The sequence below is a fragment of the Bradysia coprophila genome, chromosome III, assembly GCF_014529535.1.
Source record: "Bradysia coprophila strain Holo2 chromosome III, BU_Bcop_v1, whole genome shotgun sequence".
Lineage (NCBI taxonomy): Eukaryota > Metazoa > Arthropoda > Insecta > Diptera > Sciaridae > Bradysia > Bradysia coprophila.
Genome location: NC_050736.1, coordinates 2,008,096 through 2,025,366, shown reverse-complemented (window position 1 = coordinate 2,025,366; position 17,271 = coordinate 2,008,096). Strand labels below are relative to the sequence as shown.

The following is a 17,271-nucleotide window of genomic DNA, read 5'->3' as shown; positions in this document are numbered from 1 at the left end:
TTACTTTCTTCAAGACAAATTTTATTGAAGATGCAACATCAATTATCAGTTAATTGCAGCCAATGTTCACGCCTGAAAATCATAAATTAAATACGAACGATTATTATAGGGAGTTGCACACACGGATCTTTTCTCTTACGTTGTGGAAATTTAATATGATTTTGAAGCTATGGTTACATAACGGAATATTTGAATAATTTTTTTTTCTTTTCTCTTCTTTTTTCAGATATCAAAAAATATTTTTCAATACCCCCAACATCTGTTCGTGTTGAAGCTGGTGGTCGAGCTGAGATCCGTTGTTCTGCTCCAAAAGCTGTACCAACACCGACTATAGAATGGCTTAAGAATGATGTTCCACTTGTACCCGATACATCGGTGTTAGTTACGGCCGAAGGCAGCATTCTAATAAATCATGCATCAATGCAAGTAAGTTGAAAGATTTTTTTTTTTCTTTTCTCTCTCAACATTTATAATACATTTTGAATTAGTTTTCCCTCATGACGATGAAAAAAAAAGTTGAAAGAAAAATATTTTTAAAGTAAAGTTTGTTTAAGTTGTAAGTTGTTTTTTTTTGTTGTCTTTGTTGGATAAGCATGTTTTCTTGACATTGTATAGAAAAATAAACATTTAGTCACATGCTTATCAGTTTTAGGGTGATTCGAAATAGAGACTACATTTTTATGTGTAACGAAATTCTTTGTTTGAGCTAATAGATAATAAAGAAGCCACCTTTATGAAGTGCCATTCTGAGTTAATGTAGGAAATTAGTCATAGGATTTCTTTGTGAACAAACTGTACAAATTGTATACTGTGAAGAATGACACTTACCTTCACGAATGTTTATTTAAAAACAACAATGATCGCAAAATGATTTTCATATTTCTCTTTCTAGGATATGGCGAACTATACCTGCGTTGCATCATCAATTGGTAAGTTCCTTTTATAAAGAATGAATGAAAAGTCATTTTCTACCTGAAGTTGTCTAAATAAGCCTTTTTTTCGGGGTAAAATTTGTCGCCTATTAAATACACAGGGCCACCCGTAGCTACTAGTCCTATGGGCACCACTCATTTCTACAATGATGTATTTATGCCTAAAAAGACATTTCCTGGAATAAAAGTGGGGGAGAGCTGCTCTTATTAAAAGCTTACACAATTGATCATTTCAAGACAACAGTAAGGTTTCTCAAACGATACTAGACGGCTGTGTCAGGAAATTCCGAAAAATTTCTAGGATTCGTTCCCTGAAGAATCGCCGAACATTCCACCAATTTCAAATGTTGTCAAAAGTTTTTAATACTTTACCGTTATACATTCTAAAAGGAAAATTTATTTACTTTTCGCAGCAAGTTTACTTTAACACAGAATTTAACAAGTTTTGAACAAGGAAAAGATTTTCGTATCCTTGCAATTGAAATTATTCTAGCTACACTTCAGAGATATGTCATTGTTTGCCAAACAAGGGTCAATGAACCGAAAATGGATGGCGAGGTGGTTCTCAAACTTTGTATTTTTAATAATTCAGCATCGGTTTCTGTATCTCCTTAGATTTGTGTCTTGTAAGGGTAATCAAAAACCGATTTAATACGACAACGAAACAGATGAAACCATGTAAAATTAATATCTAATGGTTCTCCTTTTCTAATATATAGCTGGCAAACGTTTATCCGATCCGGCAGCAGTTACTGTTTATGGTAAGTTTCTTTTTCCGAATAAATGAATAAATCATTCCAAGCAATTAACCCAAGCTCTATATCTTCATTATATCCTCTGTTGAGAAATTAAAATTTGGTAAATCATTCTCTCACAACATCGCTTCATCATCGTTATGGATATTTTCATTTAAACCCATTATCATTTTATTTATGTAATTCATTCCGAGTTGGCGGAGAGATGAACTTGATGCAAAAATCAATAGACACGAACGCGGCTCTGAAAAGGTCGAAAAAAAACATGAACACTTTCAATAATTCAATTAACTGTGATGGTTTAATATGGGCGCTTGTCTATCATAAAACATAATAATTTTTCAATACACCAATTGTTCATTAATAATAATCTTTTTTTAATCTTCGTCTGTACCTACCTACCTACCTACATACATGTATTACATTACCACATGAACGTGCTGTAAAATTATGATGTGATGGCTCGTAAAATTTGCCGACAAAATGTTTATACATTATAATAATACGCTCATGTACACAATATTTGCCTTTTTATGTGCACACAATAATATATATCAACGCAAATCGAACAATTAAATGGGATAATATTTGCAGAAGTCGTCTGTTAGTTACGTTACCATCATCATTTATCACGTTCCTTAATACAACTTGTGATTGTCAGCAGCGTTCCAACGCTGAAATAAATATATTAATTTTGCTTCAATGGCAATTGAAAAGCTTCTTTTCATTAAAAATTTGTTCGGGCCTTTTTTTGTTGAGGAATCCAAAGAGATTTGACTGATTTATTGCTCGAAAAATTCGTAAAAATATTTTAGAATTTTATATCTCTCAAGATTCTCATTCTCGGAATATTAACAATTTTACTGTAGGTAACATGAATTCACCTCCATTCCACCCACAACGTTTCTACTTTGTTCTAAGAGGTTTATCAATACATTTCAAGTCAGAACCAAAACTAATTGCTATTGACTTATCGTCGAAATTTATTTTATGAGGGATTCACATTGAAATCTCAAAAATCGAAAATATTAAAGCGAACAATTTCAAGTTTAACAGTATTGTTATTATTATCACAAACGGCATGTATATTACCAATTTGCAATGAAAAATCGATGGCACAAGAAACGATGACGTTCTGAAGAAACTGCGAGTTCCTGATAAAATTAGGTCGTCGTTTCTTCTCATCTTTTTAAAATTTTGTACAAAGAGTATCCTCTTCTACAAAATGTCAAAAAACGGCGATTTCCTGAAGAAAAGATGAGTTCTTGAAGAATCGGCGACTATTCTCCATTTCCTCAGGAACTCGCCGTTTTTTCAAAAGGTCGTCGTTTCTCGTGTCGTCGATTTTTCAGTGCAATTATATATTCACGAATCTATTACTTCTTTCAAACGAAGTATTTTCGACAGATTGAACAAAAATCGGTTGTTTCAATATTGTTATTTTGATTATACTCCCCTGCCATCAGAGTGAATGACAGATCTGACAATGTCAAAATAAAAATGTCCATCTGCCATCTGTTATCGACGACGACGACGACAAACATAAATGGTGAAATACATTTAGCGTTTTCTTATATAGCAAAACGTATGCTGAAACTAATGAAGTAAAAGATTTTGGATCAAACACTAAGCGAAATCTCAAACATACGAAGTGTCAAATTAAATGATTTTGTCACGATACATCTGCCGTTTCTATAAGCGTATAGCCATATAACAATTAAATCTGTTACTTTTTGTGAAATAAGCGTATCGGTTTTTGATACAAAATCTTTTACTTCGTTTGTTTGGACATATGTTTTGCTATAAAAAGAGGCACTTGTTGAAGATAATTGCTTATTTTCGTAGTCATTACAACAGATGACCATAACTATTGCAATAAACTCAATTTCTGAAACCGCCGCCACTCCTTTTTAGCCATTAGTCGTAAATAAAAATCCGTTCCTGACCAAATTTCGAAACCCCAACACCAAAGCCAAATGTTTATCGAGCAGTACTTCTAACTATTCGGCTATTGTGATATATAATCCAAGTGAACCAATTTTTGAAGCGTATACATAAAAGCGTCTATTTGATCGTTTTACCGCGCGTGCTAGTACTTTGTAACATCCCAGCTTAAAAACGCAGAAGCATAGTGGCTATTAAGGCAGACTTTGTTTGTCTTCCCTTACTGTTATCTATTCGCCGTAATCATACGAGATCTCACTACAAAGAAGTAATAGATTCAGTGATTACACCGTGACAATTCATTGTCTGTAAAAGGTTAAATGCAGTTCTATGAGGAATGAGCGGGTAAAACAAACATAATCCCTTCAAAGAAACTGTTATTTGTTTATGAAGCCTGCATAGAAAAAATTAATGAAAACAACGTTGGTCAATGAAACTGAACTATTTTACCTCGAGCTAGAATATTTACTTTTTTTTCATTGGTTAGTTACTCTGACACACTTGACTGATACGAACCTAATTGTTTCTGTACGCGTGTTGCCCGAAACATTAATTCCACTTTCTCTTTATTTAATCCTCACTTCAAATCAATCAAAATTCTCCACTCAACTGCACATTCGGACACGCCGCATAAACTTATATATTTTCCTTTTCCAGTTGTCTTAAGAATAATAATGTGTACCATGTGTGGTCGCGTATCAATTGAATGTATCAATATAAACCTTTTTTTTTCTTTTTGTTCTTTCGGCTCTGTTGGAATTAAAACAAAAAAAGTGGAGTCAGTCAAATCAAATAAACTTGATACATTAAAAAACACTAATTAACAATGACTCATGTGATTGAAATTGTTAATTTGAAAAGGTAAATTTTCCGTTCGCTTCATCCAAACATAAATAAAATTCAAATATCTACTTTATGTTTGGAAATTATCTAATGCTCAAAATAATATTTAAAAACAGAAAACATACAACATATCTTAAAGGCTAAAGTGTATTTTAATTTTAAAACCACGCGATATTAAGTTATTCAAAGCTGAACAAAACGAAACATTTAACTGTTCGATTTTTTTTTCTTTTTGTATTTTTAAGTGGGCGATTAAACATGCATGTCTAAAGTGTTCATGTAACAACATTTAAAAATGCATTTTAAAGAGAATCAAAATAAAAGCGGGTTATTATAATAGATTTGTATGAGGAAAACATATAATGAACCATCTTACCATAAACACACAAAATTAATATTCGATGAAGGGAAAATTTCAAAATTTATTTTAACTGTTATGCATTTCAATAAAAAAAAATTATTTTTATTTCGTTTAAAATTTATAGTCGATGGAGGTTGGAGTTCATGGAGTCAATGGACGGAATGCAGATGTCCTGGACGGTCTCCCGTTGGACAGAAGCGGACAAGAAGTTGCAGTAATCCGACTCCGTTGAATGGTGGCGCTCCTTGCGGTGGACCGAATGTACAGAAGACACCCGATTGTGTTCCCTGTCCAGGTAAAATTATTCATTCGGATGTTTCTTTGTTGTTGATTATACAATTTATTCAATTGGCAAATGATTTTAATTGGCACAGTTTGAGTGTAGTTTTTTATTTTAACCGACGAAATTCTAATTGGAAAATGTGGTTTTGCAAAACTTTGATGCTTTACCGTTAACGGTCGGATGTGTCATCCGTTGTCGATAGTTAATTGAAACACGATTTTGCAATAATTTCGTGATTGAATCTAAAATAAGTAACAGATTAGATAATTATATTGATGATGTGCTCGCCATGCGGGAAAGGTTAAATGTATCAATCCGTATTTCTAATAGCTTTGTTTACACACCCGCTCCACACTAATTAAGTATAACTCTAACTCAAATGCTTCGAGAAATCGTCCGTATTTACTGCGATACCTTCCTTGGCTTTTAACCTTTCACAAACGGCTAGTCATATCTTATCGACTAAAATTGGAACCTTGGGTGCTCCACAAGTTTTTTTCCGCAATTTATTCATTGCGCTCTGGTGAAATAATTTCACTGAGGTAAATATTCAGGGCCTGTCCTACCAGTGTAGTTGGTCCACAAAAGTCTATTACATGTGACCTTTAGTTTTGCAACAGCATTTCGCTTAAAACGATGATATCAGTCATTGGTTCTGTAACAGGAAAACACACTGTCAAGATAATGAAGTAAAAGATTTTGGATAAAGACGTTAGACGAAACTTTTAACAACAGAAGTATCAGATTTAATGACTATGCACTCGCAGTATCTTAATAGTGTTTATTTAGACACTTGGGGAGTTATTGCATGAGCCGAAGGCGAATGTTATAACCCCAAGTGTCTAAATAAACATTTGGACAGAGGTGAATACGCTATTTTATCCACCGACGGCGAAATGATAGCACTTTTTCACTGCTATTATTTCACCTAGGTAGATAAAGGTTCATACGTAAAACATTTTCTATAAATACGACACAATCGTTCTCTGTCTATTTCTAAAAACTCCAGCACTAAGGAATAATCTGATGTATTTACCCATACTCTGTTTTCCATTCTGAGAAAGGTGTTCTGTTACTGCTACTCATACGTTGATGTAGTGCTGTTATTGGTATTTGATTTATTGGCCATTAAATTGCAAATCTGAATTTTTACCATTCAGTATAAAGCAAGACACCTGTCACCGTACCTTAAGTAAGCCATTAATATTATTTATGTGGAACACCCTCGACTCACTATCAATAGATAATTGACCTAAATCGGTAGTCGTTCGTTCCATTTAAATAGCGTATACGAGAAATGACATAATCAAAAACATCGATCCTCGGCTTTTGTTTTCTGAATCCAAAAAAAATAATTTAATAAAAGAATGGGTGGCATTCGCAATTTGCGCTGAATAATTCGAATCGAAAATTCATTTCTTTAAATTTGTTTAATTTCCAAACCTTATTATTCATGTACATGACAGGCGAATTTGTATTGTCTCAGTCCGATTGAATAGTTAAGCAATCCCTCGTCATGTTTTGTTTAAATTCGAATAATGGCGCAAATGTATAAACGCACATTATGTACAATTCACCAATTTCTTAAATTATTTTTCAAATGGTTTGAGCCATTCATTTTTGAGTGTAACACAATATTTGCTTTCGTTTCAAAATGTAGGGGATATTTTATGCAAATGATTATTCCCAAATGATTTGGAATATTAAAAATTCGTGTGTGTTTGATACCGGTTCACCGGTGTGTGTATACGTTTCTCACCAATTTTCATAAATTAAATGCATTCGCATTATATGTGACATGTCCGCATCGTAAATCTAAAAATTTTTGTTTTTGAAATTTAGATTTCACTAACGCAGTAATTGAATCAAATTGCGTTAGATGTTACAGTGATTGCAATTTCATTTGTTTTATGATTTGATAAAATTTGCATACCATCCAGACTCTAAGATTTATTATTAAATTTATGTGTTTCACTAACAAGGGCATAGGTTTGTCAAGTTATATCATTTTAATGTAAATTTGCAATTCAAGTCCATAAAGTACCACAACAACGAATCGCTCGCGACAGTCTACATGATTGTATAAATTGTGTTTAGTATACCAAAAGTTGTTAAAAGAATATATTGAAGGTGTTTCATGTAATTAATACAGTTTCGTGTTGGTGATGGTTCGTTCATATTTGGTGCAATAAATCTTGCCGTGTTCGGTGTTCTTATTTTATATAAATTCAATTGTTAGCTAGCCGTATAAGAATAAATTAATAAAATGGCAGATTTTATATAGTCGACTCTATGCATAAATCAATAATCCAGATATGTATCAGTAAAACATGGTCTGTTCATTTACTTTTCGTTCAAATTCAAACATTGTAAGTACTGCGCTAATGACTTATCGTATACAGCACACCCGTCCGTTGAATTTCGTTTTCAATTGATAAAAGAGTCTACAGTCTTTCCTTGAAATTTCACAATGTCACTTGTGTCGACAAATCTGTTACTTCTTTTGTTTCACCTAATTTTGAGTACAAATTCTTTTACTTCATATGTTTTAGAATATGTTTTGCTTGAAAAGAGAGTATTTGCTTGAGGTTTTATTTATTATCGCCGTCTCTGCTGATAACAGATAATTAAATAGAGTGAAACCATAAGATCAAGGAACAGATCAATAAAGCACTCTTGATTTGAATAACGATGCTGAAGGAAACACCTAGTTCTTTGTTCGTTGATTCTTTCACATAAATCATGGAATTTTTTTTTTCGAATGTCTAAAACAAAATGACAAGTCTGCTCAATTTCTTTCTTTTATTCTTGATCTGTTTTCGGCTTTCGCGTACTTAACTCGATATTGCTCAAAGCCAACCTATCTGTACAGACTGTGTCTCATATACGCAAGCTGTTTCTTGAAAATGACACGAAACGTGACCCGTTGACTCTTGTCCTATCTTCTATAGAAATTCTTGGTAACTCCAATTTTACAATGACGTGAGGATTGTGCTGCACTATCCTTACAACTCATATTGATATGTAAATTGTAAAACTATTTCAATTGGATTCCTCTTTTGACTAATACCATCCCAGACAGCGGGAGCACGGAGCAGTGTGCAGCGAAGGCAAAAAATTATCAAAATGAACTATACAATTTTGTTATGACAAAAAATTTTGCTGGAAAATTGCGTTTTCATTCTTGTTATTGCCAAATTCATTGACATCAAGATGAATAGCTAAACGACAAGCGTCGAATTTTTCCCAACGATCATTACCCTTTTGCATGTAGCACAAAGCAATTTACCATTTCGAGTTTATTAAATAACACTAAAACAGCTCTCGTCTCTCTCGGTATCAGTTGTATGTATCATCCAAATCAAATCAGCAAACCAAATAATATGGAAATAAAATGAAATGTACACGTTTTTACCATTTAATTGAATATGCAAATTGACAAAAGGAAAGGATATATTGTACTCGTCTCGGCAGACAAGTTGCCTTTATACCCATATTTATATTTACATAGAAAGTAAAATAATATTGCTGTGTAACATGTAATTTAAGTTTAACTGCACGCCCATGTTTTGTTCGGTTCCACTTATAAAAATTATATTGTCTAACTCCTACATGGCTTTTGTATTATTCTTCCTTTTTTTCTATTCCTTAAAATAAACGCTTTCGCTAAATTGTAGAGGATATTCAAATCGTCAGTCCAGAAGGCTTCGATCTATTGATTGGTAAGCTATTTTATGTAGAATATGCGTGTTTTCATATCATACAATTTTCCAATTTAATTTTTCTATTTTTTTTATGTTATCCTTTCATTTCCGACATTTGATTTATTTGGTATTATATTTTCGAAATATTAAATTTTTGGTATATAAATACAACCCTAAAAAATAGGATTTTGGTTGTTATGTTATACGTATTTGGATTTTTTTTTCATTTTGGTTTTTGTAGCAGACACAGTAGAATTATTTATAGTTTGAGATCTTTTCAATTGAAAATCCTTTTTGTGTTTATTTGAAATTTTTCTTTTAAATTTGCAAATGAATGTTGACCATATTCCCTGACGTCAATACTATATATTTGCTGAAAACATTGTGACGATGGATATTCACGTTATCGTTCTTGATGCTCTTGTTTCATTATTGCTTTTCTAACAGTCTATTCACCACATATTTGACAACCTTTCGAATTTACTGCTTACTCTACTTTTTTATCTCATTTTCCTTAAACGTTTTTAGTCATCAACCTACAAAAAAACCAACTGCAGTTTCAGTAGATCGCAAAAAATTAATATATGAAAAGAGAATATGATGATTTTGGTTGGGTTCATTATTCGTATATATGAACATTTTACATTCTGCAATGTCAACATAAAATTTTAATTCATTTCTGAAGACGTATTTGACTTTTTTTTTAAATGTGTATTAAAACGCGAAATCAATGAAATCAAAAATTGATATTATGTCTGCTAAGCAACAGTATGAAATTGAGAAACGAAAACAATTCCCAACCGGAATTAATCCTGGATTTCCTATTAACTATGTTTCTTTAGGCGAAGCATAAAAATTAAGCTTACAAAGAACAGCATTTTTAAAGAAGCAAATCGATTACCAATACTTTCATTTTGTGTAAATAAATGCATCTTTTGGTCTGTACCAATTTCTGCCAAATTCCAGAGTTCCCATAACTTGCTCGTTTATTTATAAAACATTCAGAATTATAAAAATGAGGAAGTCTGTGTTACAATAAATCAATCAACGTCTACGTCTTTCGTGTACACTTTGTCTGTTACTTCTAAGTTAAACCAGTCTCACAAACCGTAATTCTGAATGAAACAACACACGATGAGAAATACAAGAATCGACCAATTCAATCCAATTGGTTCCATATGCATCTAAGGCTCAACAATGCTCTCTGGCAAAAAATCTATTAAGCACATAAAGTTTGATCTATAAATGAAAAATCTTATATTTTGAAAAAGCAATAGTTAATTCTAGATTTGCTGGTAATATGAGCAAGCGAGCGCCCAAAGTTTTCCATTGCCTCCTCGTACTATTGTCCAAGCATCTCAAGGGCGCGAGGGACGAATAACCACTCTTCCTCTATAAGTCAGTTCTCTTCGGATAGCTAACTATTTAGCCACTAACTGTGATTTCATAGACGATGAATGAAGGTACGAATAAGTTAAAGTTTTATTAAATATGACGTTCTACTCCAAAAGTGCCTACACCTGACCACGAATACTCACTTTTCAGAGATGACTACTAGTCATTGACTAGTCATCTGTTATTGACAACGATGACAAAAATAAGCAATAAGTTCCAAATAGTATTCTCTTATATGGAAAAATAAGCGCTATAACAAATGATGTGAAAGATTTCATATCAAATATAAGAAGTAGCAGATTCAACGAATTGAATTTTTGTGAAGCAGGTTTGACGTAGCTACATATACGTACGTACGTGTTGTAATGTTCTTTTATTTGGAATGAATAGAGCTGATTGGATTGAAATAATAAATTCATCTAACAGGTTGACAGTTGCTTTAAACATAAAAAGTGGTTTTTAATCCGAAGAAATTACACTCCTTTTAGAAAATAGCGTGAATGAGCTTATAAGTTATGCAGGTCTTCTTCATACTATTTTTTTTAATGTTCCACGTTGAACTCCAACTAAAAGCAAACTTACCCCACAGTTCTCTTGTGTCTTGTATCCAATCATCACATTTTAAATAAAAAATTAAACGATTTGTGTGTTCCACGATATTTAGTTTCAATAACATAAACGGATTATGTGTAGAAAAATTGCCACCTTCTCTTTAAAAATCCAATTTTCATGTATGTGCGAAAGAACAGGTGTTTTTTTGTGCAAATTTATCATATTCATTATAGTAATTACTTTTCAAAAACGCAATCGTAAAACATTCACGTATATATGCGGATGGACATACACATTTATTACATACGATATGTACGTATACGAATATTGTGGCGGTTTTATTCCTTTTTCAAATTATTATATGATTTATTAATGCTAAATTTTATGTATTGACGTTTTAAAAGTTTTATTATTTATTCCTGTTAATAATTTTTAATTTTTAATATTGTTCTTATGGTAAAATGTTCACATATAGAATATGTGTACTCCAGGATATTGCATGCAGAACTTTATTATAGTCGTAAGACTATTACAGTCTCGTTTTACATTAATGGTTTTCATTTTTTTTTTCAACTTTTTTTCTCTCTCATTTTAAACCATAGGGGGCCGTTGGTCGGCATGGTCTGACTGGAGTACGTGTACGTCGGAGTGCATTCAAATACGTCGTAGAACTTGCATTGGAGTTTTTGATTCAACATCAACATCTCCAGCTGGGTCGAAATTATCCACCGACAACAACAATAATAATGATAAGTCATCGTGCACGGGACGAGAATTTCAAACAGCCGAATGCCGTGGTGGTAATTGCAGCAAAGGAAAAGAGGGTATGTATGGAATACAATGTTTATCTGAAAGCGAACGATTCTTCTTTTATTCTTTTTTATTGCTGGTTTTCAATTTAACAATGATGGGTCATGGGAACCCTTATCAAACATAATATGTTATGTTATGTTGTATAACTGGTGGAACGATGTAATTTATCTATGTTTTGTGATGTGTTAGAGAGAATCATGTGTCGCAGATATAAAGTCATTTATCAATTTTATTGATGTCAATATTATTTATAAATAATTTTTATTCAATAAATTCTCTTCACCCGCATTACAATCATCTTTCAAAATCAGTGGGTTAAATTATATTTGTGTCAGAAAATATTATTATAATTTGATATCTTCATATTCACTCGTCCATTTAAAGCTTTGATGCATTCGATGATTATAATATAAAGTAAATAAAAATGAATTCAATGTTATGTCCACCCATTGTTTGGCATATGGACGTAAAAATTTGAAAATTCATTTCCGATGAGTCTTCTTCGAAAAGATGTCGTTCGCAATAATTAGTTCGAATTTCAGTCTAATTTTATCGACACGACCAACGTATTTTTCAGTTGAACATTTTTATTCCTTGACTTCTTGACGCGTGTTAACAGCCTCAAACTAAAATTTAATGGGTCGTTAGAGTCACTTTCATGGCTAACTATTAAACATAAGTGCCACTAGTCTCAGTTAAGTATTACGTAACCATAAGAGTAGTAAAAATTATCGGGCACTCAGACGGTGACATCATCGTAAATAAAAATTTATTCATTTTGTGCTCCATGTACATTTTCAGCCTATGCTCCAATATAAGATGACTTCCCAAACATCCAAAAATATAGTCAAATGATGAAATAATTCAAAATTTAGGTTTTGAGTTAGAAGACAAGGTTTCTGATGGTAAATTTGCATTAAAGACTTAAAGTCGCTGGCTAAAAGCGACAAAATATAACCGCCTCGCACCTTCAATACCCGACAAAGATAAGTCCAGCTAGTTTTACGATGCAAAAAAATTTAGCTTCGCGAAATACTTTAAAATGTATAAGCAGGAAACTGTTTTTATCTTTCTTCAACAAGTAGCGAACACTTCGCGGAATCTAACGAATTAATGGCAAGTTTATACATTGTATTCAGTGTACAGTGTACTTAGTAAAGTTTACTAACTTTGTTGTCATTAAACACTATTCAGTGTCATTTTCATTGATATAGCCATCATAGTATATTACTTCCGAGGTTCCAAGTTGTGTATTTGATAAGTGGGGTGTTACAGCCCGACCCGAAGGGGAGGGCTGTATTCCCCACTTGTCAAATAACAACTTGGAACCTCGTAAGTACAATGCTTTACGTGATTAGGCAATGTAAATGAAAATGAAACATGCCGTAACACGTAAAATCTATTACTTCATTTGTTGCAAGTATCGACTCGCGCATGATACAAAATCTTTTACTTCAATTGTTTTGACATTTTGCATCATAAGCTAAAGTTTATTTTTGTTTTGTTTTCGCTAAGAGATTACAGTTTCTAAAACTTGCAACGTCAAATATCTTCTGGGTATCGCTAGGTCCGAATAACTCGGGCTCCGGCAAAGTTAGAAAAGTACAATCAATGACGGGAAATTCTACTTGTTGATATATACGGAGAAAACCTTCTATTATTCATACATAATACCGCAAGAAAGTGTTATGGCTTCGAAGTTATTGTGTTACATCATCGTGGTTGTTAATTTACATATATTTTGCGCCCAGTTTATTTTGATGAAGTTACAAAATTCTGTTGATTAATCAAACAATATAAAAGTTAAATGTTAATAGACATTATATTCACATCAATGAATTTGAATTAAAAATGGTTTTGTTTTTGTTTTGTGTATTGTATGCTGTTGTTGGGCCCTCACTCTCTCTCACTGTTTGTTGCTACTATTATTTCGATTTATTATTAAAGCAGCTTATGGTTTATGCTATTAAAATTTCGTACAAAAGACTTTTAATAACTTACTTACAACGCTCCGATGCTGTACTTCGTTACAAGGAAGAAGAAAAAAGTTTAACACTGCATTAAGATGAAGATAATATTCTAATTGGATATTTGAGAACTTTTCTTACTTTTCTGTTCGGTGTACTGTACGAATTCACAGCAGCAGGAAATAAATCCTATTTTGGGGAGATAGATAATTTCCCGAACAATTCTTGACGGAAAATGTGATACGGAGTTTGTTTTTGTGCTAGTAGTTGCTATTTATAGGACTACGGAAAATATTTTTGCTTAATTAAGTGTTGACGTTGGGGTGCTGAAACTTATCTGTAAATGGAATTTTGTTCGAAAATTCCGATACAGTCTGAACGTAAATAAATAATTAATGATCCTGATGGTATACGAAAAATGTGCCACCAGAATAACACCGCATTGTATTTGTATTTGTTTATCGTCTACTTAATGCCACAACATTTTTTTTTTATTATCAATAATAATACGCAGATTATATTTTCCATGAACGCTTATGAATAAATGCAGATGTCGTCGCTAAAACTACAAGGGATTTATACTAATTCGAATTCAAGATAATTTCCATTTGCATTTGTGTTCATTACATTAAAGTGCTGATGAAAGTGTTTATCGTCATAATATGGTATGCTCCATGTGAAAAAAAAAACGTTCAACGTCTTTGTCCAACGCACCACGCACATCTACATTTCAGATACCACAATCGGACAGTGTATCAAATATTCGACGTGCACTTATAAGGAAAAAGTTCGGAATTTGTATACAAAGTAGATGTCATTGTCAAGTGGTGTACAAATGCTGGTGCGTTGCTTTTCCTTTAACACACTTTGACTTTTAAATTAGAATGCTGTAGAATTATAAAGAAATTCTTAATTGCACCCGCAATATTTATTGATAAATAAATAATTCCAATGCATAAATACCACAACACACACCACGATCTGCAGCAAAATAATTTGTTTTGTAAAACGAAACGTTTTTTTTTTTTAAATTTTAAATGTAAAGTTCACATTCGATGTATTTGACTCGTACAACAACAAAGTGTTTAATTTAAAATTTTGTTATTTCGTTAAGTAATTCAATTGCAATTCAATAATAATAAGACGTGTTAACAACATGTTTCAGAAAATGTTTTTCTTCGAATAATAAATTAAATAATAAATTCAAAATAATATTGAAATCAATGGCCGGTTCGAGTAATACGTTTCACTGTGCCCCGGATACCGATTTCATTATTTCTGTTCTGGCATAACATATTTATATATAGAGAGACAGCGAGAGAGTCTCCGTATCAGCTTGAAATAAACCAAAAATTTATTTCACGTGTTTTTCCACTACGGTATGGAGATACGCTTTTAATGCATAAAAGTACATTTTGAAACGTGAATCTGGATCGTGTACTGTACATTGTATATCTTAAAGTCATTAATTTATTGGACATATTGCGCAAAAATATAATGATTTTTATTAGAATCTAAACCGTGTCAGTATAATTATCGTAATTCTTATAAATTATTTATTTTATCTAATTTACTCTTAAAATTTATTACGATTACACTTTGATATTAAAAACAGCGTTTGTACATTAGAAATGCCAAATGCATATATTCATGAAATGCGGCAAGACCAACGCTGATTTTTTAACCAAGGTATTTCTCTTATTTTTTTTTTTAAATTTAGACAGACACATTTCCTTCCGCTATTAACGAAATTTAAACAAAATGAAAAAAAAAAGAAAATAAGCCAACATCGTGTAAGTATTACTGCTACATATGTGCACTTACATCTCAAATATTACAATTTATGTCGTCACCGAACATAATTCGAATATGTTCCAAAGAGAATTTTCAGAAATAGCTTTCACAGTCAATAAAATGTGAGATATTTTAAATTTGAAAGAAAACGTCTCATGTATGACTACAACTTTTATATATATGCATTTTCGGATAGGAGTGACTGCGCGCTCGCTGCAGAATAAAGTGAAAAATCTTCAACTGAATCTAATTAAAATTTTTAGTGTTCTCTGTCGTATGTAACATTACAAAAAAGAAATTGTCTTTGACATCTGTGATTAATTATTTTGACGGTGCTTTGAAGAACTAGTTTGTTTTTGTGGGCATTACAAATTTCCATGATTTTTACGGTACAGAAATAGATAAATTCATAAAAATTTTGTCATTTCGTTTAAATACCATACTTGCTACGAAAGTTTTTCAACAATCAGCTATCGTATGCCAAAACGCCATAAATAAAGGTACCCCATACGAGAATTGCTGGTTCCAGGCTACAGTATCATGCATTTGAAGAAGAATTTGCAATCATTCAAATAGGCAGCGTTACAAGCATTTGTAGATTGGTTCTTACCTCACATCATAATTAAACGGATCGAGTTAATACTCACTTTAAACTTAACCGTTCAGAGACGGCTTAAGCAAAAATGGATGTGCCAAAATAATTAACAGTGATAAACGGCAAGCGTAACAGTAAATAAACTACATAAACATTAAACCTGCTGCTTGTTTTGTTTAAAGTTTAGCATAGTGTTGGATACAAAATCTGTTACTTCATTTGTTTGAGCAAAGAGTTTATTTGTCCTGGTTATCGATAACAGATGAACGTCCGGGTTTTACCTTTTCCTTCAATAATTGATTTCCTTCTGACATAATTTCTTCTCTGATTCGACATTTTGTCAAACAAATTACACGTTTGACAGGTAAAGTCAATGACGCAACCTGTAGATTTATAATACTCTAGAGTTGGCAAGATGGCGTTTTATCATCTACCCTTCCTTGTGGTCGGTATATGGGTATAACAATTTGCTAGATTTTTAATTACCTTTCGAATTAGTTACTGTAATTTCAGTTTAGCGCAGACTCAAAATAAAGTAGTCGTTTCATTTTTGTTGGTTGAGTTGAGGGTTTGGGTTGAGGGGTTGCGTAATTTTTGAAAGGCTGTCATTTTAAAAGGAAAGGAATATAGTGCAATGTCATTTACTCGTAAACATTAGGTGTTGAAACAGCTAACGTATAGTAGAAATGTAGGAAAGTTTATGCTTTTAACAATAGACTGGTAAATGCGTGGAACAACCTTCTATTAAAATTTGCCATCCTTTCTTCTCTGACGATCTTTCACTTTCATTCTTGGAATTATTGGACTCACCACAACTGCTAGGTTTCAATCCCTTCTACATAATTTACAATCACTTATTTAATTCGGTAAATTCATAAAAATTTTGTCATTTCGTTTAAATACCACACCTGCTACGAAAAATTTTCAACAATCAGCTCTTTCTTACGCCAAAAAGCCATAAATAAAAGTACCCCATTTAAGAATTGCTAGTTGCAGGCTATAGTATCATGCATTTTAAGAAGAATTTGCAATTATTCCAATAGACAGTGCAACGATCATTTAGATATTGATTTTTTCCTCATATACTAATAACACGGAGCGAACTAATACTCACTTTAAACTTAACTGTTCAGACACGGCTTGTGGTATCGATAACGCCTATATTAGCGATTGGTGTTCTATTATTTTGTATGATTACACACCAATGAAGTAAAATATTTTGTGTCCAACATAAAACTAGTTACAAAAGGCTAAGAAAAATGGCTATTGTTTCTATGCCCTAATAATTAAGCGTGATAAGCAGCAAGCCTAATATTATATATAAACATTAAAT

The 17,271-nt window shown here is 32.3% G+C and overlaps 1 protein-coding gene across 2 annotated transcripts in view; it reads left to right on the top strand.

The window, feature by feature from the left end:
* LOC119075735 (netrin receptor unc-5) overlaps nucleotides 1-17,271 on the top strand; it is a 75,858-nt gene that overhangs the window by 47,367 nt on the left and 11,220 nt on the right. Inside the window, exons 6-11 of one of the 2 annotated variants that reach the window (XM_037182279.1) lie at nucleotides 227-426; nucleotides 893-929; nucleotides 1,652-1,693; nucleotides 4,960-5,130; nucleotides 8,796-8,840; nucleotides 11,372-11,593. In XM_037182279.1, the coding sequence (XP_037038174.1) occupies nucleotides 227-426; nucleotides 893-929; nucleotides 1,652-1,693; nucleotides 4,960-5,130; nucleotides 8,796-8,840; nucleotides 11,372-11,593 (717 nt within the window). The remainder of the gene's footprint in view (nucleotides 1-226; nucleotides 427-892; nucleotides 930-1,651; nucleotides 1,694-4,959; nucleotides 5,131-8,795; nucleotides 8,841-11,371; nucleotides 11,594-17,271) is intronic. The other variant, XM_037182287.1, reaches the window with a different exon arrangement.